Below are 25,623 nucleotides of genomic sequence, written 5' to 3'. Positions count from 1 at the left end.
AAATTAGTACTTAATTGTCGAACAAACTTTTCCTCATGGCCTTAAAATATCTTATGTCATGTAGGTAATAGTTTTACGAACATTATATACATGGCATAATATTGTTTATCAAATCTTTGAAAAGAGCAACCGCCGAGTTTCTTGCTGGTTCTTCTCGGTAGGAAAGGCATCCCGAACCAGTGGTAGATGCTTTTGACGATTCAAAGGAACTTGTAAAAGTCTAATCACACTAATATTATAAAGGAGAAAGTTTGTATGTGTGTGTGTGTGTGCGTGTGTGTGTGTATGTTTGTTACTCATTCACGCTAAAACTACTGGACGGATTGGGTTGAAATTTAGAATGGAAATAGATTATACCCTGGATTAGCACATAGGCTATTTTTGATCCCGTAAAATCAAAGAGTTGCCACGGGAATTTTAAAATAATCTACATCCACGCGAACGAAGTCGCGGGCATCAGCTAGTTGAATAAAATATTTTGAATTTGAATTAAACGGCGCCGCTTGGCTCGTCTTGGCGGGGCACTGCTTCGGGCACTGCCGTGCCCCCTGATGACTAATTTCGACTTTTTTACTTAGCAACGCCTGTTGCGTATAGTCTATGGTTGTAGCTCTATTGTCTGTATGATGGTCTGTATGACTGCCAGGACCACAGACCACCAGACCACGAAGGACTTCGTCTGTGTTGGTGTAAGCTGGCGGGCGTGCTCTGCCTTTTTGCAGTGTTTTTTTTTTTGTTAAAACTGACTGGAAAGCCCTCTAAGGGGGTGCGTGCGTGTGTCGGCGAGCGCCGGCACAGACAGGGTCCATACTTGTATAGTTTCCTTGTTACAACTACAAACAATGCCAGCTACAAACCCACGATCGCAATCACCTCTGATCAGAGACGTGCTACCTAAACATGATTGTGCACTTCAGCTTTAATTCCCTGCAAAAATAAATTCTATTGCATTAGCATAAAGTCCAATTTCTAATACAATTATTCTAAGCGGAAAAACGAGCCGAGCGAGAGGTCTATAAATTGGAGTGTGTCACTGTCTAATGGATTGCAAGCATAAAAAAATAATTTCTATGGTACGAATTATGATGTAGCTCACAAAGTTCTTATTCATTGTTTATTTAATTTCAAACAACAAGATTACTTTCTTTTGTTTTCGCAGTAATTTTCATACTGTTATCTTTATTTTATAATGTCATTAAAATATCATTTAGTTTAAAAAGTATTATAAATATTTTTTTAAATTAATAGGATGACAACACTGGGTGTCAAGCAAAACAATATGGCGAACATTCTGTACTATACTATACAGAAGTAGTAAGGTAACCATAATTTGATTGTTTAATGGAAGTGTTTTTTTCTGTTTATCGATAGATTTCTCAAAAATGAAGACTTAAGGCAAAAATGGATCGCTGTCGTTCCAGGAAATATCACCAAATATTAGGCAGTTTGCGGAATACATTTTAAAGCGGAAGATTTTGCTACGGCTTCGTGTGCACTGAATTTTTTTTAAAAAGAAACGCTGTACCATCAATTTTCCCAAAAGAATGCCTTGCTTACGAACTTCCTAAAACTGTTTAGGACCTAAACACATGCACCAGATTATACAAAATAATTTTACTTACCTATATTATAGGTACCCATACTTAATATGACTGGTACTTTTTCGCAGAACAAAAAAAATTGAATTTCTCTACTTTTATAACTACAGCGCGGCAGACTATGGCCTAAACCTTTATCATTCTGAGAAGAGACCCGTGCTCAGTAGTGAGCGGCGATGGGTTATCATGATGATTCATTCTCTCCTATTCTCATATAATCCGTCAAATGTCTTACATTATCAAATCGTGTTGTCACCCTAATAGAAAGGGACACACTCCAATTTAGCGCTATCTCAATAGGCTCGTTTTTGGTGTCTCAGTGCACAATCTTGTTTAGGTAGCATGTCTCTGCCTCTGATTGGACGATGCTCGCTCACTCCACGTAGTACTGGTGATTACAATTACATACTCTTTGATCTGCGTCTGTGATACAGTGATATATACACCATACACAGAGTACTTTGTTGTTAATAAATGTTGTTCATTCGAATTAATTACATAATTCATACGAATTAATTTTTATTATACGTTTACTTTTACGTGATGTTTTTGCCAGAGCTACAAGTTTTCAAAAACTAACATTTAATTAAGACGTTCCGTCTCTCGAATCTCACATTTCTATAAAAAATATGCTAAGTACCTAATTGTAAAATAGTAAAAGTTTATAGTAAATCGGTGAGTGGTAAGCGGGGAAGATGAAGACGAAGCAGCTGGTGTCCGCGGCCGGGCGCTGCGTGGGCGCGGCCAGGCTGGTGGCGCTGCGCAGGTTGGTGGCGCTGCGCAGGTCGGTGCCGGCGGCGCGGGCAAAGTTCCCGAGCCTTGGACTTTGCACCGCCGCCGAATACGACTAGGGCAATTCAATATCACCAATAACCATGTTGATTTAAAAATAGAACCCCACAAATATTCCTACTCACTGAATAGGTACTGATACCTACCTAGTGTTTACTGTTTGAGCAAAACTAGTTAGAATGTTAAACTTGCATGACATTGAATTATTAGGATTTGTTAACATCTTACTACTTAATGTTCAATGAATTAAAATATTCTTCATTCTTGTTACACAAAAAGTTGTTACATTATGTTGTGTAATAAATTCTTTAGTGAAAGTCAAAGTGAAAGTATGATTACCAAATTGAAATAATAGACCTGTAATACTCATTGAAACATACAAGTTACCCTTGTTGATGCGTGGATGATAAAATTAAAGATATTTCTTCTAAAAATGAATTTATTGGCGCGCAGACCGTTTTGGTTTTAACAAAGAGAAGAGAACAAAAAAAATTATAAAAACGTAAAATGACAATCTAGAAATATACAAAATTGAGGGTTGTTAAATAAAATATGTTGTATGAACTGACATTGCAAACAGATAACAAATTTATGATTTTAGATAAGTAAGATTTGAATTTAATACATGAAATATATATTAGTTATGTAGTTAATTAATTTAAATTCAAAATATATACAATACAAAAATACATTAGGATAAACAATTATTTATGGTCTTTGTCAACATTAATAAAACTATTCGCAACAAAGTGCATTTGCTGAGAATAAGCTGTAGGCGCTTCAACATCCTCCCCTCCGTGGAAAGTGCAGCTTTCAACTTTCTGGATCATCACAGGTAAGTAGTGGACAAAGTTTTACGTATGGTCTTCTGAAGGTGCCCTTGGATGTAGTTACTTCCGCGACGCGTGATACTCCATCTGATCCAGGAAATAATCGGGAAACTCTTCCTAGCTTCCAGCATAGTGGAGGTAAGTTGTCCTCTATTAGAAGTACTAGATCTCCTTCTTTTAGTTTTGCTGACTTCGTTCTCCATTTTGATCGCTGCTGAAGTTCTGCGATGTATTCTTTTTGCCATCGCTGCCAAAAGTGCTGGCGAATTTGTTCGAGTCTTTCATAGCGTCGAAGGCGATTTGGATTGTAATCTTGTAGCGGAGGTGATGGCAACGAAGTAAGTGGCCGCCCTATCAGAAAGTGCCCCGGAGTTAAGGAGAGGTAGTCGGTAGGATTGGATGTCAGGGGGCATAAAGGTCTACTATTTAAAATAGCTTCGACTTGAGTGAATAAAGTTCCTAATTCTTCGAAATTTAGATGGGTGTTACCCATGACGCGACGGATGTGGTATTTAGCGGATTTGACGCCAGCCTCAAAAATGCCACCAAAGTGGGGACTATACGTGGGTGAGAATACGAATTTAATTTGTTCTTCAGTTGCAGAGTCAATGATAGTTTGTTTATTGGCCTTTAAAAAGTTGCCTATTTCCTTAGCTGCCGCGACAAAATTTCCCGCGTTATCGCAAAAAATTTCCGCAGGTTTTCCACGTCTAGACGAAAATCGGCGTAGCGCTTGTAAAAAACCTTCTTTGGTTAGGTCACTGACAGCTTCTAAATGTAAACATTTGAATCTTAGACATACAAATAAACACAAATATGCCTTGATGACTCTGGACCCACGACCCTTCTTATTAGAGATATAGAATGGACCAGCAAAGTCTATTCCCACAGTTTTGAATGGAAAGTCAGGTGTAATTCTTTGGATGGGTAAGTTACCCATTATGGGATAGATTGCCTTCCCTTGATGGCGCTTGCATGTGACGCAGTTGTGAAATGTGTTTCTAGCAAGGCGTCTGCCGTTAACTGGCCATAATGATTCACGGATTGATGCAAGCAATAGCTGTGGTCCAGCATGCATATGACGAAGGTGGTATTGTTCGAAAATTAATTTAGTAAGATGATGACTTGAGTGTAGCAAAATAGGATGTTTTTTGTTGAAATCATAGTTAGAATTGTCAATTCTGCCACCAACTCGTATTAGTTTAGCATCCTTATCAAAGAAAGGTGTCAATGATATTATATTAGAATTATTTCTAATTGGCTTTCCACTTGCTAATAATTTAAATTCTTTTGGAAAAGATTGTTCTTGCGCTATGGCACAAAGATTTGAAAATGCATCATTTAATTCTTCTAAGGATAAACTGCCTGTGAGTTTGTTGGTTTTGTGTCGTAGATTATGAATAAACCGTTTGATGTATGCAAACGTTCTTTGTAATTTTGATAATTTTGAGTAACGTTCAAATTCTATAATAGAATCTGGAATGTCTACTACCGCAGCTGAAAGGCTTTTAGTTTCTGGTAGGTTCTTCTCAACGCGTTGTGATGGAAGAACAGGCCATTCTGATTCTGGTTGTTGCAAGAACTCGGGACCATGCCACCACATCTGCCTAGATACTATATCCATAGGAGTAATACCCCTAGAAATATAGTCTGCAGGATTAAGTGCAGTGGGCACGTAGCGCCATGAAGATATATCTGTTGTTTCGGATATCTCCACGACCCTATTCGCCACGAATGTTTTCAATTTTCGACAGTTAGTATTAAGCCATCCAAGAACCACTGTGGAGTCACACCAGTGCACCTGACGCGAAACCGAGCATCGAAGAGATTCGACGACGGTTTTGGATAATTTAGCCGCCAGGAGAGCTCCACAGAGCTCTAAACGAGGTATTGTAGTTGGTTTCATTGGAGATACTTTAGATTTAGAGCATAATAATTTTACGCTGATACCTTCATTGTTGATGGATCGTATGTAAATGCAAGCCCCGTAAGCACTTTGTGAAGCATCGCTGAATGAATGAAGTTCTATTGTTGTAGGATTGTCACAAAGTACGTTTCGGGGAACTTCGAAATTTGCAAGACTTGGCAATGTATTGGAAAATTCATCCCAAGCATGTTGTATGTCTCTGGGTACGGGAGCATCCCAATCAATTTTTTGAAGCCACAAAGACTGCAAGAGCATTTTAGGTAAAATGACACATGGACTTATCAAACCCAATGGATCAAAAATTTTGAATGTAAATGACAAGATTAAACGTTTGGTTACCTTTGATGATTTGTCAGGGATCTGAAATGATATCTGAAGTTTGTCATTCCCCGGAGTCCACCCAAGTCCTAAAGTGGAAGTGGAGGAACTAATGCTTAATTTTTCTTCTGGATTTATGGCATTCAAAATTGATTTAGAATTGGATCGATATTTCCGAAGGTTGAAGCATCCAGACTTAAGAGTATTAGATACCGAATTTTGAATATATATCAGTTCGTCCTCGGTGTTAGCTCCGGTAATGAGATCATCGACATAGAAATCATTTTTAATTATTGTTTCGATTGATTTGTCTTGAACTTGCTAGACCGTACGTTACGGTTTTTAGACGCAATATTTTAATTGGTTCCGATTCATGCTCTCGCCATAAAATTAATTGGAGCTTTTGATTATCATCATGTAATGCAATTTGCCGATACATTTTTTCGATGTCAGCTGTTAGTAAAAATTTATATTGTCTGGCTCGAATTAGAATAGCAAAGAATGAGTCCTGGATATTTGGCCCCACCATCAGAATGTCATTGAGCGCGTAGCCTGAAGGGGTAGGGGCAGATCCGTCATAGACGACTCTAATTTTCGTCGACTCGCTTGTCTCCTTGAATACAGCATGATGACACAAAAAATAGGATAGTTCAGGTGGCTTAGTTATAGGAAGAACTTCTAAATGACCAAGCGCAGCATATTCGCGAATAAATTCGACGTATTGTTCTTTGATGTGCGGATTTCTCCTAAAACGCTTTTCTAAATTTAGAAATCGCTGCTTAGCCATGGCATAGGAATCACCTAAACAATCTGGTGTATCAATGAGTGGAAGTTGAACACAAAACCTTCCACTTGACAATCGAGTGGTATTGGATACAAAATGTTCTTCACAGGCCTTTTCTGTATTAGTAAGGCATGTTTTGTTTGGAATCTCTTCAATGTTCCAGAATTTCGGTAATAGTTCATGTAGACTTTCTGTTTCTTCATTTTGTTTTAGTATTGACTTATTACATTGAATTTTGTTGGACATATTGACATTTGTATAAATTGGACCGGCAATTATCCAGCCAAATTTTGTGTTTCTTAATTTTGGAAAACTTGGACCTAAGGTAAGTGTATCATTACCTAGGACATCCCAGAAGAGGTCTGCACCGATGAGGACATCGATGGACGAAGGAATGTCAAAATTAGGATCTGCAAGTTTCAAATTATTTGGAATTTTAAAACCTTGTAAATTCATAGGAGCAGCAGGAATCGAACCCGTCAACTCTTTGAGTATATAGCAAGTCAAAGCAACGTTATAATCTTGGTGTATTGAACTAATATGTGCAATGCAACTCTCAGTGATGAAATTTGAAGAGTTGTTGCCAATACCTACAACGTTAATTTTATTAATAGGCTGTGACTCGAGACCTAGAATGTCTTTCAAACGATTGGTTAAAAAAGATGATTGACTTCCGCAATCTAGTAAAGCACGGACCTTTAGTGATTTGTTTATTTTAGGATTGGTAACTTCGACTATGGCTGTAGACAATATGACTTGATTTACTGGTTGTCTAGAAAAATTGACTATTGTTTCAGTAGTGTTTGTAGAATCATTGCTATTGAAATTAGACGGTGCTATTTGATCACACAAAAAACTATTATGAAACTTCTTACACTTACGACAAGGACCAAGCCTGCAGTTACGCTGATTGTGGCCTAACCTGAGGCAATTTATGCATAGCTTTAGTCGCTGTACGTCAGCTTTTCTTTCTTCTATACTCTTAGCCTTGAAATTAGCGCAATCATATATTCTATGGTCACCTTTGCATATAACGCAACTTTTAGTATTGTTATTTGGAGTTAGTGAAGTAAAAGATTTTGTTTGATTGCTAGTGATAGAATTCTGACCTGTAGCAGGGCGTGAAGAGGTGAATGATGTCTTAGACCTCTCCAATCTATTGCGATTAAGTGTCTCTAAAATGTCTGCGCGATCTGTTAAAAATTTATTAAATTGTGTAAGTGTGGGTATATCATCCAAAGAATTACGCATCTCTTCCCACTTAGTAAGTGTACGTGGATCTAATTTTGAGCAAATCATATGAATTATCATTAGGTCCCAATGTTCAGTAGCTTGACCCAAACTGGACAATGCACGTAAGTTCTTAGTAACTGTGTCCACCACAAAGCGCAATGAACGATCAGTCTCGCGTGTCATAGTTTCGATTTTAAAAAGAGCATTTAAATGATGATTGATAAGTTGTCGCTTGTTATCGTACCTATCGCACAATAAGCGCCACGCGTCATTATAGTTAGAAGCAGAAACCTCAAGATTTGCGATGACACGAGCGGCGTCACCTTCTAAGTACGATACCAAATAATGAAATTTATGAATAGGCTTGATGCGCTCGTTGTTGTGTATAAGCGATAAAAATGTGTCGCGGAATTCAAGCCACCGAAAATAGGCACCATCGAATTTATTAATTTGCAATTGCGGTAACTTAAACTCAGCTTCATAGTGTTCGCGATGGCACTGAGACAAGGACGAGTTGCTATGATCGTGACTGTCTTTATGACTATTCGATTCGTTAATAATAGTTTGAGCTATAGCCATACATGTCGCACAGTCCTGCTCAATGGCATCTCGTTCGTTGATTTCAAAAGCTATATTTTCTGAATTTAAAACATCGATTGAATCTTGCAACTGCTCGTATTGAACCGAAAGTAAACGAAATTTCTCTAATTTAATAGTTAATTCGGATATTTGAATTGCCGTTAAAACTTCTTTTTTAGAAATATTATCGACATAATTTTTAAATTTTGTGATACGACCCTTAATTGACGTTCTTTTTGTTAATAGGCTCTTTAAATCGCCTTTGTTGTCGTTAACGTTAGTCATTTTGTATAATATTTGTTACTCGAATGATTCCAAAACTAATAACTAAAATAATAAAATTCTCACGCTCCTTGTATAGTCCCCTTGGTGTCACCTGTGAACCGGCAAGCGCAGCTCAGCTCCGTGGAACGCGCTGTGTAGCTCGCGCCCGCCACGCCACGTCGCGTCGTGAGTAGGTATAGGTACCCCGCCAAGCTGAAATCGTCGGCACACTGACCTTGAGTACTTATTATTGAGTGCTCAAATAAGGTTCCGGACGAAATGCCAGTGGACAGTCAGTGTATAGGACAACAAAAAGGCTGTGAAAACAATGGTTCCTCGTTACATTGCCCTCAGCGGAAAACATTTGTTGTTTCAGATGGATTGGGAAAAGACTTTGGTCATTTAATAAGTAATAAATTACATCAAACAGTGATCAACATATGTAACCCAGGGGCACCATATGAATATATAATTGAAAATTTAAAAGGCTGCTGTTTAGATAAATATAGTACAGTTGTCTTGTTGATAGGTGACAGCATGCAAATAACAAAAAAACAAATTTTAAGAAGTTTTGCATACCTATTGGACCTACAAGAAAATACGGGTTGTAAATTCATATTGTGCACTTTTCCTTACTCTTGCACTTTAACCCCAGCACAAAATAGGTATGTCTATAAACTCAACATGCTTATTAATAATTTAAGTTTTGGCCATAGGGATTATATTCACATAATAGACACGAATAATTTTATAAAAAAATTTTCACTGACAAAGGATACAATGTACTTGCCCCTTAGTTATAAGAAACAAATAGCTACCTTGGTAGCTTGTAATATACAAGACACAGCTATTTTTAGCTTGAGTTCTTTTGAAAACGGTACATGTTGTACTAATAATATAGACCTAATTAGTAATACTACTAATTCCAGTTTTTTTACGTTGGATACAAACTATTATAATAGTTTGGATACAAATAGTTGCATGGACACTACTGTAAACAGTAATAAGATTTTAAACTAAGTAGTGCGACAACAGATAAGCTATGTAAAATCAATCTTGTACACCAAAATATTCAGGGCTTATCTGGCAAAGAACATGAGATAGAACTATTTATTAAAAAATTTGATATTGACATCTTATGCCTCACTGAGCATTGGCTCAATAGTTATCAATTAATAGTAAATTTAAAACATTATCAATTGTCAAGTGCGTTCTCTAGAAAGAAAGCTATACGCGGAGGGTCTTTAATATTAACCCGCAACAATATCAATTATAAAGAACGGAAAGACATTGTTAATCTTTCATTGGAACGCACTATTGAGCTGTCCTGTGTTGAGCTGGAGCGCTATATTGTCGTCTGCGTGTACCGACCCCCCTCAGGTGACTTTGTTCTGTTTGAGGACGTTATGGAAGAGGCCTTGAGGCGGATATGTAGGTCATCAAAAAAGATATTAGTTTGTGGAGACTTCAATATTGATATTTTGCTTCACACTTCTTTTACTGACAGATTACTCAATTTATTTAAAAGCTTTAATTTACAGAAAATTTTCAATGAACCAACACGGATAACTGCAAATTCAGCCACTTGTGTAGATAACATTTTCTGTGACTGTAAGATTGTCGCAAAATCGATCATGACGAATCTAAGATCCGATCACTGTGGACAAATGATATCTGTTCCCAGTGATAATCAAGACATAACAAAGTTAATAAAGTATAGGCCAGTAACCACTAAAAAGGTAGAGCAGTTCAAACTAAAGGTTTTAACTGCTTTACCTAAACTTGACTTTACTCAGGGTGGTCCGGATGAACACTATAATGCTTTTTTTGATCTCATAAACTTTCAATTTAATTCTACCTTTAAAATTGTAGAAAAAAAACTGTTTAAAAATCTTAAATTTAGTGACTGGGCTACTGTTGGCATCTATAAAAGTAGAAATAAGTTGTTCGACTTGTATGCAGAAAAACAATATAACTACACTCCCACATTTGTTGAATATGTAAAAAATTATTCAAAATTATTCAAAAAGGTTTGCATACAAGCAAAGTCACTCTGCATAAAGCAAAAAATTATTAATTCTGATAATAAAATTAAAGCAGCTTGGGATATCATCACGGATGAAACTGGGAAACAAAAAGTGCATAACAATAAATTGGAGCTAAAAATTAATAACCGTATTATTGACTCCAGTATTGAAATTGCAAATACATTTGAGAATTTTTTCCAGAACATTCCAGTCATCACTACTAGTTCCCTTAGCTCTTCACCAACAGAAGCCTATGATCTTCTCAGGGCCAATGTCACTGAATGCGGTGTGTTGTTTAGGTTTGAATACGTTACTCCATATGACATTGTTAAAGTGTTCAAATCTTTACAAAGCAAAAAAACCGGAGATCTGTGGGGAATATCAGTAAAAATAATTAACAATATTATTGATATTATTGCGCCATATCTAGCCTTAATTTTTAATGAGTCTGTGGATACAGGCGCTTTTCCAGATCTCATGAAATGTAGTAAATTGATACCTCTTTTTAAATCGGGTAGCAAAAGTGACCCAAACAATTACAGGCCAATTTCAATTTTGCCAACACTGAGCAAGATATTTGAGAAAATCATGCTCAACCAACTGCTTCAGCATTTCAATTTTAATAAGCTACTCCATTCTGAACAGTATGGCTTCACTAAAGGTCGATCAACAACCGACGCGGCCGCAATGCTGTTAAAGCATATATTCAATGCGTGGGAGGGGTCACAGAATGCCATTGGTATTTTCTGTGATTTATCCAAGGCATTTGATTGCGTTGAGCACGAGACTCTTTTAGTTAAATTGAGCCACTATGGAATCAAAGACACTGCGCTTGGTCTCATTGCGTCCTATCTTAGTGATCGTATTCAAACAGTATGTGTGAATGATGTGAAGTCATCCGGATCAGCCTCACTAATGGGTGTTCCTCAAGGCTCTATTCTAGGTCCTTTCATGTTCTTAGTATACATAAACGATTTACCATATGTAGTCCAAAATATTTGCGATATCGTACTATTTGCTGACGATACGTCTTTGATTTTTAAAGTCGATAGAAATAAGGACAATTTTGACGATATAAATGGTGCCATATCTCAGGTAACTCACTGGTTTACTGTAAATAATCTACTTTTAAATGCAAAAAAAACTAAGTGTATTGAATTCGCACTGCCCAATACCAAGAACACAAGTAACATTAATCTAAGGATAAATAATGATATTTTGAAAATAGAAGAGACTACTACATTTTTGGGGATAACCTTAGATGCGAAGCTGCAATGGGGCACCCATATATCAACTCTTGCTGGCAAACTAAGCTCTGCTGCTTACGCGGTTAGAAAGATTCGACAATTAACTGACGTGGAGACCGCAAAGATAGTATATTTTGCTTATTTTCATAGTATTATGTCTTATGGAATCTTAATATGGGGTAGAGCGGCAGATATTGGGAGAATTTTTGTATTACAAAAAAGGGCAATACGCGCAATTTATAACTTAAAACCACGCGATTCACTTCGAGAAAAATTTAAGGAAATAGGTATCCTTACCGTAGCCTCTCAATATATTTACAACAACATAATTTTTGTAAGACAAAATATTCTTAGTTACAAGAAGGTTGGCGATCTACACAACAGGCTGACTAGACACCGTAACAGGCTTGCGACTCCTACGCTCCGTCTCAGGAAGGTCCAAAAGTCATTTGTGGGAATGGGTATAATCTTCTATAACAAAATTCCTCAGTCAATTTTGGACTTGCCTTTACACAGGTTCAAAAAATCTATTAAAAATATGCTCTTGAGAAAAGCATATTATACTATCGAAGATTATGTAAATGATAAAAAAGCGTGGATTTAAACTTCGATTCGCTCCAGCAATGCGCAGGACTTCAATTGCTTTTATACATGGCATAATATTGTATATCAAATCTTTGAAAAGAGCAACCGCCGAGTTTCTTGCTGGTTCTTCTCGGTAGGAAAGGCATTCCGAACCAGTGGTAGATGCTTTTGACGATTCGAAAGAACTTGTAAAAGTCTAATTGAATAAAAACATTTTGAATTTGAATTTGAATTTGAATTTATTTCAGTACAATAAGCAAAGGAGTTTTGATAGGTATTAATCTTGGATAGTTAAAACTGCAATGATAAACTAACAAACAAATTATTGAATATTTTTACTAGTTAGGTAACGATAAATATGTATAGCGAGTTTAATTTTATAATATCTAATTATTTAGAACACTAAATATCTATAAAGAGCCTCCGGCGCGAAAAAAAAATAACGACAATAAAATATGATGCAATAGTTACGATGATGACGTAGGTACTTTGATTTAAAACTGTTTTATTTTACTAATTTAGTTATTATTTCACTCTAATCGCACTGTATTTTAATAGTAGCCTTTTTTGGGTAAGGTCTGACGAAATCACAAACACAATCTTTATGATAAATTATTACACTTTTATTTCATACTTAAATTTATTAACTTTTACATTTGTGTCAAATAAATGTTGTTCCTCTTACGTTAGTATATTTTCGAATGTCGTCGTTTTAAAACCACTCTTACAGGTAACCTCTCCACGTTTATTAGCCACTCCCCTTTTTATCTTATCGTTATCGGCCAATCCAAATTGTACAATGAATAAACTTAGTGACTAATATACAAATCATCAAGCTCGTTTAACAAATCATCTAAGTAATAAAGATGTTTTCATCTTATATATTGATTACAAATATTATCCTTTATTATGCTACAATTCATCAACTAGAAACTATAAGAATTTTATATACAGTACGTTTATCGATCAGATGTTGAACAACTTCAGCCAATCAATGACGCCTTCTAATATGATGTTATGATTTGTTATGATTTGAGTGGCGCCAACTATCTAATCAGTAACTTCTACACGTTTTTAGATAATTAATATGGGCCAAGCTTACAGCTCGGCCATCCTGTTTTAAGCGAGTCTCATCGCTTTTAAAAAAAAAAAATTAAAACTTAAGTAACATGTAAACTTCACAACCAAAATGACAAAGACTTAGTTCAACAAAACAAAAAAAAATTAAGATAGTAATTAATTAAATTAATATTCTTGCTAACCTTAACTAGAAGGAATATACAGTTTTATTGATACATTGGTATTGATTATGATTGCAACTTAATTTTAGAGCACTCGCAGCAACCCTTTCCATCCGATATAATTAGAAAATAGCAGATAAACTCAATTCAATTCCAAACTATTTACCCTCGCAACTTTACCTGCCAGTCTACAGTAGCACTCAAATTTAGCCTTTAATCTAAAATTCATTTTTCTGTTCTCTTCCGCTAATATTAAAATAAAAAGATGCAGACACTCTAAATTTATAAATAATTTTTCAAAAATCATAAAGATATCAAAAATTGCGAGACCAGTAGCAACTAAAGGAGGCCTCCATTTAATCAAAGAAGGTAGGTACATGCATAAAGTCCGAAGTATCAATTATAACTCACAAGCCAATATTTTACAGGAACACTCAATAGAGATTTGGGGATGAGCATGTAAAACTAATTACTAAAAACTACTTTAAAGGGTTTCAAGTACATATCTCAAAATAAATTGTTAAAAGTTCTGTTCCAACTAGACTCTCCTTTCCACTAAAGAATTATATAAGAAAACTGATGAACTATATTATATAAGTCAATTATACAAATTCAAAATATGTCTATTTGTTAGGAAAATACTATTAAAGTCCGTACATACACGCATCACTTTAAAGCTAAATCTCATAAATATGGTACACAAAACGAACATACCTATTATGCTACAATTACATAAAGCTAGGACTAATTATGGTATGTAAACTACCTAGCTCTACTACATAATGTACTTGCCGAAACTCATACTGGAGGAAAAATCTTTTACAAAGTTTAAAGTTTAATCAAATAGTGTCAAACACCATAGATATCTTAGCTAGATGTAGGTATAGTTTGTTAACGAATATAACGTGTTTTGACTTTTTATATTATTGTATAGTCACCATACCTTTAAAGATTATGTTTTCTTCTATATTTATATTTAGAATCGGGAGCGATTCTTAATATGAATATGTGTAAGTGAACTTCTTGTCCTTTTGATAAAATAAACTCTCTAAACTTAAAGTTAATCGCCGCCAGTTCTCGATTTAAATCACAAAACATTTTCATACACTTTCAACGCAATAGTTTTACGCACATATTTTCTTCTTCCCTTCTTATTGGAAAATCGCGGATTCCGAGCCTTGGCGCGTCTCTCTTCTACCGGGATACATATATGATTGTCCTTATTTCCCTCCAGATCCAAATTTTTAATGACCCCTATCCTAGGGTCCTTTCCCTCCAGATCCAAATTTTTAATGACCCTTATCCTAGGGTCCACCTCCTTCCTCCTATAGGACTTTTTGTCCATAGCCCGTAACCTCGGGGCTTTTCCATCCTTTCCTTCCTTGGGACTTTGTGTCCCTGACCCATACCTAGTTTTGGGTCTTCCTTTCCCTCATTTGTTCATTTCCAACATCCTTGGATCCTGCAAACATAAAACACTTTGAGTAGACCGTTCATTTAATTTTGTTTCATAAGCATCCATCATAATACAATCCGACCTAAGAGAAGTAATTTTACTTGGTAACCTAGAAAACCTATTATCATTATTATAATTTAGTTTTCTCCAGTTCCGTACCCCTCGAAGGGTGCCTACGAGACCCTATTTTCTAAACCTCTGCTCTCCGTCCGTCTGTCCGTCTGCACGTGCGTCACGGCCCGAACCGCGAACGGCGTATCGTGAACCGTGATAGATAGAGAGTTGAAAGGAACGTAATTACGGATGTATGAAAATCCTATGCCTGGTTGCTTCCAATTCAAACTTTTTCTTTTAATGCAGATTACGCTTCCCATATTTCTTACAATTACCTATTGTTTTTTTTTTCTAGCAAAATCCACATTCTGAAGTACTAATGGACAATGTTAAACAAACGCCAGGGTACAGTAGTTGCGTCACTTGTGCCTCTTAACCATATAATATCTACATGCAAAAAGAATCTTTGATTTATAATTTCACATGATACTTATATATTTTATTTTAGCCATAATATGCACCATATGGCGTACTTTGTCGTTTCGAGTAACATAAGCAGAACTACCAAATTCGACCCTGGGAACGACACAGTCGCGACTCGCCGCCGAATGATACCTATTAGTTTATCATTAATTCCTTTTCATAGAGAAAAGCGATATCAACATAATAGCAGGAAAAAAAATGAAATAAATATTCCGTTCGATACATCTCTATTCTCTACGACATCAAGATCTCTATCACAAGCTGATCGATCATAAAGATTAGAAGAAAGTAGGTACCTTATACATTATTTTATATGTTAATCGTAATTTGTATTTGTATTTGTATTTATTTATTCTTCGTTTCAGACTTATAAAAGCACTTACGAAAGTCACAATACACTGAAAAAATAAGTCTACCAAATATGTAGGATCTAAATAATATCAAAATAACAATAGTAACAATAGTAAACCAAATTTCTAATATTACGGGTACACAAGTAGGTACATAATTTTTAGCTTAGCTCGTTGAATAGCTTGTGCAGGGCTACATTTTCCATGCGTTTTTATCATCTATATAATCATTAATCTTATAATAACTTTTTTTAATTAAAATTTCTTTTATTTTACTTTTGAATTGCCTGTCAGAAAGATCGGTTATATCCTTTGGAATCATGTTGTAGAAGCGTATCGAACTGCCCATAAATGATTTAGTCGTTTTAGATAACCTGTATTTGTGTCCACTTAACTTATGTTTATTTCGTGTATTATAGTGATGAGAGTCAGAGTTCTTCTTATACGATGGTAGATGTTTCCTAATGTACATAATGTTCTCAAATATATAAAGTGAAGGCATGGTCAGAATGCCGATATCTTTAAACAAATGTCTTAGAGAATCTCTGGGCTTCATCTTATAAATGGCGCGAATAGCTCTTTTTTGGAGTATAAAAATTGTTTTCCAATCCGCAGCAGAACCCCACAACAGAATGACCCGCATCTGTTCGATTTCCCTTTATTCGTTTCGTAAAAGATTCATCCTCGTACGTCCATCATCATCATCATCGTCATCTACATCGTCATCATCATAAGGTCACTGTTGAACATAAACCTTCCCTAGTAAGCACCACACGTACTGTCCTCAGCCTTCCTCATTCAACCCCTGGTTCCTATTGATACAAACCACTAAACCCCCCCCATCAAATGTGTACCTATCTACATCCATCCATCATACCCAAATGCCGTGCTGGTTGATGTGATGAGCGACAAAGTGTTAACCTCTTCAATACGTCATGGAACTGTAGGAATAGCCATGGAAGACCTCCAAACCGAACGTTGATATTTTGTGTAAGTGGTCCCACGAGTCAAAAAAAAATATTCTTGTCCATAAAGGAACAAGCCACGATATAGATTCTTCTATCGGAACTTAAATATTCCAATCACTGCATGCATTCCAACTAATCAGTTTGCTACTGTATATTTGAAGTTGATAATAAATAAAAATGTTAGCTTAATTAAATTCCTATGATAATTCGATTTTTGGTGCATCAACCAGCTTCACCTATTATGTAAAATTAAATGTATATATATTTTTTTTTTAATTACCGGCTGTACATTTTAAACTAACCTAAGCAAAATATACTTTCTTACTAATAACTTAATCTTAAAAAATTTTCAAGAGGATCCTTCCGCCTCAAATTAACTCAATGATAAAAATGAACAGGAAACTTTAAATGTTGTAAAATCCAGCCAATGCTTCGTACCTTGCTTTATTAATCCAATAGGTACTTCTTTGGATTTTGTCAAAACAAAATACTTTTACTTGTTGAGTGTATAATAAATAAATAATGTAATAAATCAATTAACTGTTAAAGCTAATAACTTTTACAGAAAGCGAACCTCATGATATCTCTTATGAGTTTTAAGCGTAAAATTACCACGCCGAAAACAAAACATGAGCTGACAGTATTCTTATTTGATATACGTAATCCAGTAATACTATATCTATCTACATAATTCGTAAATATGTATGTATAGTTTGTAAGTTACTATTTCACTTTATGCTGTTTCAATGCTTCATTTTTTTAGTTTAGCCTCATTCTATTTTTAAACTTACTATTTCGCTATAATATTTACAAGTAACCTCATCGAAGACTACACGGTCTTCTGATAACCCAACAAGCATTTATCCAACAGCTATCGCTTTCACCCGAACGGAGGTTCCCTGAAATATACTGAGATAACAATACCTAGTTGACACATGGATGTACAAGAGCGGCAACAAGCTATGACCCCCTCTAGTCATAACTATCTTTATGATTGTAACATTTCAAACAGTGAAAGTATGTATAAACGATTTCGTCCATAGGACATGCGCTCTAAAGAATGTTAATATAATTATCAGCAACTAAAAGCTTGAAGAAACTAATAGGTACAACTTGTCTTTGAAGTATGAAAATATGCACATTTATCAAGTATACCAGTTCATCAAACATTAAAGTACGCATTTATAAAATGATAACTCATTTATTAATCAAGATAACTACCTGTTTATCAAACCTACCCTACCAAATATAAATAACTACTCACCAAATGTAATACTTTATAACTTAAGTAAAAATATGAAACAAATGTGCATCAACCACATACATACACTCTTCAAATTCATCCATTTATCAAAATGTTATATAATATAACCATTCACCAAATCCATTATATACTTAGTTCATTAAATAGTTTAGTCAAACTTTACTCCACTTGCCACGATTGCAAATTTTCAAACCAACCAGTTTAAACCACTGTGCCTCCAAAATAATCAGCCGCAAACATTGCAGCTCATCTCACTTGATAATGCATCCCTCCCTCAGAAAAACAGGCATTAGGAATGTCTTTCCAAGACGCGCGAGAGACAGCCACCGTGGCTTTTCGCGAGATTTAATCCAAATTGAACTAATGCCTAAATAAACAATTTAATTAGAGGGCGATTGCTTTTGCAACCTCTAACCGTCCAATCAAACACCGAAAGTATTCAATAATCCGAGACGTAAATAAAAACCCGTCAGAACACCGTATTTATAAAAAAAAAGACAAGAAAAAGATTCCTCCTCGCAATAGATCGCGTGACATCTAACAAGTGAATTATCGACTTTATTACACAACTTATCCTCAACATGTTTTACATCATTTCCTACAATTGAAATCTTTCTATTTTAAATACCCTAACTACAACTTCATAATCCAACCAAAAATCACACTAGATTTATCCCTCGGTCCCACATCTTTAATGCTTTTTTTTTTCTGTTTGGGTAACTAAAACAAAAAAATATATATACTCATGTTATAAAACGTTGTCAAAGCTTTCCTGAACGCGCTAAATAAGCAAAAACATAAAATCAGGCGAAATGCCAGACCAGCCGAAAAACCTTCAATGCTTAATCAGCCTAAAAAAAAAAAAAAATTATGATCAATATTCATATTATTATCATGAGATACTAACGGCGCTCCTAAGCGAAATTTATAAGGCACCGCATTTCGATTTTATCAAACAGACTGATCAATTTCGAGAGCACAACAAACGTGGTTTCCTGAGAGTTTTGTTAACTAAATGCATATCGAAACTGAACTATCGCGAAGCGAGTCAAGCGAGCGTGAATTTTTTTTTTAAAATATATTTCTGGGATAATGTCATGCCACAAACGCGAGCGTAGTGCAAAGATATTTGCCTAAAATTTCTTTCGTACAACAAAGAAAATAGTATTTTGGTAGTAGGTACTTATTATCGCGCCCTGCCCTAAGGGCAGTACTGTAGGTATATTACCATTAAAAAAAAAACTTACTCTAATTTTAATAGAACATTTGCCAGGAATTTAACCCGCCAAGCGATGTTAATCCAATAAAAACAAAATCATATTGCATTTAAATGCGGCAGTACACAGTTAATTGCGTGAATACAGGTAAAAAAAAACCCCGCTGCTCATATACTATACCTACCTACTACTCGTAGTACTCAAATTATTGTGCCAGTATTAAAAGTAAATTAGCTGTTATCTAGCGTGGTAGACTACGGCCTAAACCCTTCTCATTCTGTGAGGAGACACTTGTTGCTCAGTAGTGGGCCGGCCATGGGTTGTTCATGGTGAGCTGTTGTCAACAAAGTTATGTTTGAAACTCAAACATTACGCGTTTCAAGTGGTAAAAATAAATAAATGAAAACATTTCTCCTCACTTTTGTAAAAAAAAACACTTATTTATGCACCCCGTATTTAAAACTATCTGACTACCTACCTACCATAATTTTAAATTTAGTTAAAGAATAACCAGATAAGATAAACCTACTTTTACACCCATTTTAGGATTTATATTTCTCAAAATGCTCAATTTATTAACCCTGGGTCACTATTACTTTATTACAACGGATCACCTTCATTTTTATCAATTAACATTTTATATCCCCAATCATTTAGTAACCATTACAAGTAGAGACGGATTATTTCACTGGCAGGCGTAAAACGAAAAGCTATTTCATGTAACTTTTTCTACCTTATCCCAAAGCGGTTTACAAAAAATAATAATTTCACAAAACAACATTCAAGATGCCCAATGAGTGCTGTGTGATAATATCGCGTCACTGTGTGCTAGAAAAAGGAAAACATCTATCTATACAATGAATGCAGCAAACGATTGAACCTAAATCCAGAAATTCACCTTCCGTAAAACAAAACCACTATGTGAAAATAAATCCCTATCGTAACTCTTAACCAAACTAATTCGGCACACGATTACAAGTGTGAAGATTGAAATACCACGTTCCGTGAGATATTCACCTGTGAAATCATTTAATGAGAAATAAAACCCCGGCAGGACATAGTAGATACATCCTGAAAACTATTTAAAAGTAACAATAACGCCCATCATTAAGTAAACCACACTTTTTATATTGTTTAACACAATGTTCACTATCTATTCCATTGTACCCACGATACAGGATAACCTAGTGCGGGTACCACCAGACACAGGAAAATTGTACAAGACTGTATTTTGTAAATAAACATTTTTCATTTTTCATTGTAAAATAAGCCTTCTAAATACCTCAACGTTATTTAAACCACAATTTGAAGGTCGATCGCATTTGTATAACCAATATACAAGATGAATTATAAAAATGTGGGTAATTCTAGGTATCATAACGTTATATAATTTCCATTCCAACTCGGAGCAAAGCTTTTTAACAAAATGATAACTAAATGTAGAACAAACAAAACGAAAACCCACACAAATAAAAAAAAAAAAAAAAAATTACCATTAATAGGTATCAATAAAAATAAAATCATGGAAAGATCCTACCCGTTTATCCAGAAATCCTTTGATGCCATGACTAGGTACTTTGATATATTGAGGCCCAAATATTGGCCTTGTGCTCCAAAATGTCTGTGGTCTACTAGACCTCCACTTCTTTCTCGTTCCTCTGTATATTTCCACTTGTTTCTCTGAGTCGTGAGCGTGACAAGAAAATATTATATTTTCTTGATGTCCCTCTTCTGACCTTTTGGGTAAGGTCTGACGAAATCACAAACACAATCTTTATGATAAATTATTACACTTTTATTTCATACTTAAATTTATTAACTTTTACATTTGTGTCAAATAAATGTTGTTCCTCTTACGTTAGTATATTTTCGAATGTCGTCGTTTTAAAACCACTCTTACAGGTAACCTCTCCACGTTTATTAGCCACTCCCCTTTTTATCTTATCGTTATCGGCCAATCCAAATTGTACAATGAATAAACTTAGTGACTAATATACAAATCATCAAGCTCGTTTAACAAATCATCTAAGTAATAAAGATGTTTTCATCTTATATATTGATTACAAATATTATCCTTTATTATGCTACAATTCATCAACTAGAAACTATAAGAATTTTATATACAGTACGTTTATCGATCAGATGTTGAACAACTTCAGCCAATCAATGACGCCTTCTAATATGATGTTATGATTTGTTATGATTTGAGTGGCGCCAACTATCTAATCAGTAACTTCTACACGTTTTTAGATAATTAATATGGGCCAAGCTTACACCTTTAAGTAAGAAAGGATTTGAATGATATTTTATAGGAATGAGTATCTAGGAATGAGATATTGATGAGACAAAAGGGGTTATGTGTAGGAAAAGTAGGGCACTTATCTGAATAGGCCGGCACGGATGCGAATGCTGATCGGTGCTGACTTCAGCGCAGATGTCCTCCAATTCCAGAAATACGATCACCTTCCCGGCTTGAGCTGCTCTGACCAGACGATTGTAATGCGTTGCTGGATCGTCGAGTAACCGCCAAGTTGCAATTGCGTATATCTTGATTATTGTAGGTTGTCTCCTTTTGTTTGTAGTTTACAGGTTCGTATTGTTACATTACGGTCGCCAATTGTTGATGCGTGGATGATAAAATTAAAGATATTTCTTCTAAAAATGAATTTATTGGCGCGCAGACCGTTTTGGTTTTAACAAAGAGAAGAGAACAAAAAAAATTATAAAAACGTAAAATGACAATCTAGAAATATACAAAATTGAGGGTTGTTAAATAAAATATGTTGTATGAACTGACATTGCAAACAGATAACAAATTTATGATTTTAGATAAGTAAGATTTGAATTTAATACATGAAATATATATTAGTTATGTAGTTAATTAATTTAAATTCAAAATATATACAATACAAAAATACATTAGGATAAACAATTATTTATGGTCTTTGTCAACATTAATAAAACTATTCGCAACAAAGTGCATTTGCTGAGAATAAGCTGTAGGCGCTTCAACAACCCTTGCTGCAGTACCTACCTACTTACCAAAATAAAATGAGAGAAACAATTGTAAAAATCTTTATTCAAATTTCTCATAATGACATATTCATTCTAAATAAATGTAATATACAATTCATTCATTATAAATATTCATTGTGGTTGTAGATCTCCATCAAATGCGGAGCTTGTTTGAGTTGGAGCAGGTGCACTGTTTCCTGACTTCCGCCCCCTGTACCTATTGTAAATTGTGGTGTGCATGGATAATTTTTCTGCCTAAATCTTCTATTCATTTGTTTTTTGTTTCCTTGCAAATGAGAGAAAAATATTATACAAGTCTCGGCCGAAAAAGACTGATTTAGTTCAAAAGGACTGGGCTGGTGCCTCGTCCTGTTAAAATCACTCAGAAAGTACTTCGCCTCATCCTAAAAAGGCCTAAAAATTCTGGCTTAAGAAGAACCCATGTTTGAAAATCCAATTTTACAAGTAGCATTTGCAAAACCAATAAATGGCTGGGATGTTCGAACAGAGGTTTTTGATGGCCAATTCAAGGAATCTTCAAGCATAATTTGTGCCGGAATAATTTCTGTACCTACATTCAATAATAGGTATATTATGAACATTTGTATGAGGTAGAGCTATACCTATTTATAAACTAGATAATGCTCACCGCTTCACCCGTGTGGATTTAGGTTTTTAAAAATCCTGTGGAAACTTTTGATTTTCCAAGACAACCTGTAGGATATCGTAGTAGCCCATCTGCGGGATGGAAGGTAATCTCTGTAACCATAAAAAATATTAAAGCAGATGATGATTCTTTAAAACTTCAGTGGGATCACCACAATTTAGAAATGCAATTCCTTACAGCATCAGGGTTGAGGAGTTGGGTCCTCGAGTTCAACCATAAAGTCTTTACTTGGTAGGTACCTCCAATATCAAATTTATAACGGACAGTTTCTAAATGCCAGTTTTGATCAGATCCTCTGCAGCATTAGGATTGAGGAGTTGAATGACACATGAAATGACAGCTCGAAGTTCTCTCGCAGCACTGCAGGCTCATCTAAACCATGACTCATGCGACTGGGGCGAACTATCCATATCGTCAGAATCATGATATTCATTGTGGTACAAGTTCATAAGTAGTAAAGCAGCTGTGGTGTTGCAGCCGCGGCCTGGCGACGGCGAGGGCGGAGGAGGCGCCGCGCGGCGCGCGCCAGAGCGCGTCCTTCACGCTCAACCTGTTCCGCGGGCAGTTCGAGCCCGCGCAGGTGTTCCCCTTCCCCGAGGCGCTGGGCGACGAGCAACGCCAGACGCTGACGGAGCTGCTGCCGCCCGTCGAGAAGTTCTTCCAGGAGGTCAACGATCCCGCCGCCAACGACGCGGCGGCGCAGATCGAGGAGCGCACGCTGGCCGGCCTGTGGGAGCTGGGCGCCTTCGGCCTGCAGGTGCCGTGCGAGCTGGGCGGCCTGGGGCTCAGCAACACGCAGTACGCGCGCCTCGTGGAGGTGGTGGGCGCGCACGACCTCGGCGTGGGCATCACATTGGGCGCGCACCAGTCTATCGGCTTCAAGGGCGTGCTGCTGTTCGGCGACGAGCGCCAGCGCGCCAAGTACCTGCCGCGCGTCACCGGCGGCGAGTACGCCGCCTTCTGCCTCACCGAGCCCGCGTCCGGCTCGGACGCCGGCTCCATCAAGTGAGTGTCTGTCGCTCGCTCCGACCACCCCCACCCCCCAGCACTCACGCCGCTCTCTGCCGCAGGTCGCGCGCCGTGCTGGCGCCGGACGGCAAGCACTGGGTGCTGAACGGCTCCAAGATCTGGATCAGCAACGGCGGCATCGCGGAGATCATGACGGTGTTCGCGCAGACGCCGGTGGAGCGCGACGGCAAGACGGTGGACAAGGTGACGGCGTTCATCGTGGAGCGCGCCTTCGGCGGCGTGTCGTCCGGCCCGCCCGAGAACAAGATGGGCATCCGCTGCTCCAACACCACCGAGGTGTACTACGAGGACGTCAAGGTGCCCGTCGAGAACGTGCTGGGCGGCGTCGGCAACGGCTTCAAGGTGACGCACACTCGTTCATAATGCATAGGCTTTCCTACCTCAATCACATCCTCACAGCTGCAATCGTATGTGACTTGCAGGTGGCCATGAACATCCTCAACAACGGGCGCTTCGGCATGGCGGCGGCGCTGGCGGGCACGCAGCGCGCGGCGCTGCGCCAGGCGGCCGAGCACGCCGCCACGCGCGTGCAGTTCGGCAAGCGCCTGGCCGAGTTCGGCTCGGTGCAGGAGAAGCTGGCGCGCATGGCCATGCTGCAGTACGTGACCGAGTCGCTGGCCTACATGGTGAGCGGCAACATGGACACGGGCTGCCAGGACTACCACCTGGAGGCCGCCATCTCCAAGGTGTTCGCGTCCGACTCGGCGTGGCGCGTCGTGGACGAGGCCATCCAGATCCTGGGCGGCATGGGCTTCATGAAGGCCACGGGGCTGGAGCGCGTGCTGCGCGACCTGCGCATCTTCCGCATCTTCGAGGGCACCAACGACATCCTGCGCCTGTTCGTGGCGCTCACCGGCATCCAGTTCGCGGGCTCGCAGCTGCAGGAGCTGCAGCGCGCCTTCAAGCGGCCCACGGCGCACCTCGGCCTCATCTTCAGCGAGGCGGGGCGCCGCGCCACGCGCGCCGTGGGGCTGGCGCGCGGCGCCGACGTAGACGCGCTGGTGAGCGCCGAGCTGCGCAGCGCGGCGCGCGAGCTGGCGCGCCAGGTGCTGCAGTTCGGCGCGTGCGTGGAGGCTGCGCTGCGCAAGCACGGGCGCGGCGTGGTGGACGAGCAGCTGCTGCTGCAGCACCTGGCGGCCGGCGCCGTGGACGCGTACACGGCGGCGGCCGTGCTGTCCCGCGCGTCGCGCGCGCGCCGCCTGGGCCTGCCCGCCGCCGAGCACGAGGCGCGCATGGCGGAGGCGTGGACGGAGGAGGCCACGGAGCGGCTGGGCGCGCTGGCGGCGGCGCTGGGCCCGCGCGCCGTGCGCCACGGCGAGCGGCTCACGGCGCTGGGCCGCGACGTGGCGGCGGCGGCCGGCCAGATCTCGCGCTCGCCGCTCAACCTGTGACGCGCCCCCCGCCCTGTAGATAAACGCAATATTGTATAGGTAGCTTTAAACTATTTCACTGATCAATAAATAAATATATATTTTTCCACTACAACCCTTGGTTTAATTGATTTCCGATACCTCCTGATGTAACTAAGAAGTTCTCTATTGGGCGCGTTTTTTGGATTCCGTACCCACGTTTAGGTACCGGTAAGGACAGAACCATATAATAGGTTTGTATGACACGTTAATAGCCTTTGATATTTAGTCTAAAATTAATCTTTTAAGGCTGATGATTTGTGTCAGCCCTAGCACAGCTTAGTCT

General features: G+C 38.1%; 2 protein-coding genes across 3 annotated transcripts; one reads left to right on the top strand and one right to left on the bottom strand.

Moving 5' to 3' along the window:
* The first annotated feature begins 1,973 nt into the window (after nucleotides 1-1,973).
* On the top strand, nucleotides 1,974-25,413 carry LOC123877800 (very long-chain specific acyl-CoA dehydrogenase, mitochondrial). Of its 2 annotated transcripts, none has more exons than XM_045924706.1 (4): nucleotides 1,974-2,382; nucleotides 23,377-23,904; nucleotides 23,970-24,270; nucleotides 24,351-25,413. In XM_045924706.1, the coding sequence occupies exons 1-4, from the start codon at nucleotides 2,294-2,296 to the stop codon at nucleotides 25,317-25,319; spliced, it is 1,887 nt and encodes a 628-aa protein (XP_045780662.1). In that variant the 5' UTR covers nucleotides 1,974-2,293; the 3' UTR covers nucleotides 25,320-25,413. The 2 variants fall into 2 exon arrangements, with proteins under 2 accessions (XP_045780662.1, XP_045780670.1); XM_045924714.1 differs by having other exon boundaries at nucleotides 1,975-2,364.
* Nucleotides 2,796-5,772, bottom strand: LOC123877794. Its single transcript, XM_045924690.1, has one exon. The coding sequence runs from the start codon at nucleotides 5,400-5,402 to the stop codon at nucleotides 3,204-3,206; it is 2,199 nt and encodes a 732-aa protein (XP_045780646.1). The 5' UTR covers nucleotides 5,403-5,772; the 3' UTR covers nucleotides 2,796-3,203.
* Nucleotides 25,414-25,623: the final 210 nt, after the last annotated feature.

The sequence above is a fragment of the Maniola jurtina genome, chromosome 2 (assembly GCF_905333055.1).
Source record: "Maniola jurtina chromosome 2, ilManJurt1.1, whole genome shotgun sequence".
Lineage (NCBI taxonomy): Eukaryota > Metazoa > Arthropoda > Insecta > Lepidoptera > Nymphalidae > Maniola > Maniola jurtina.
The sequence above is the reverse complement of the archived record's forward strand: the minus strand, read 5'-3'. Positions and strand labels throughout refer to the sequence as shown.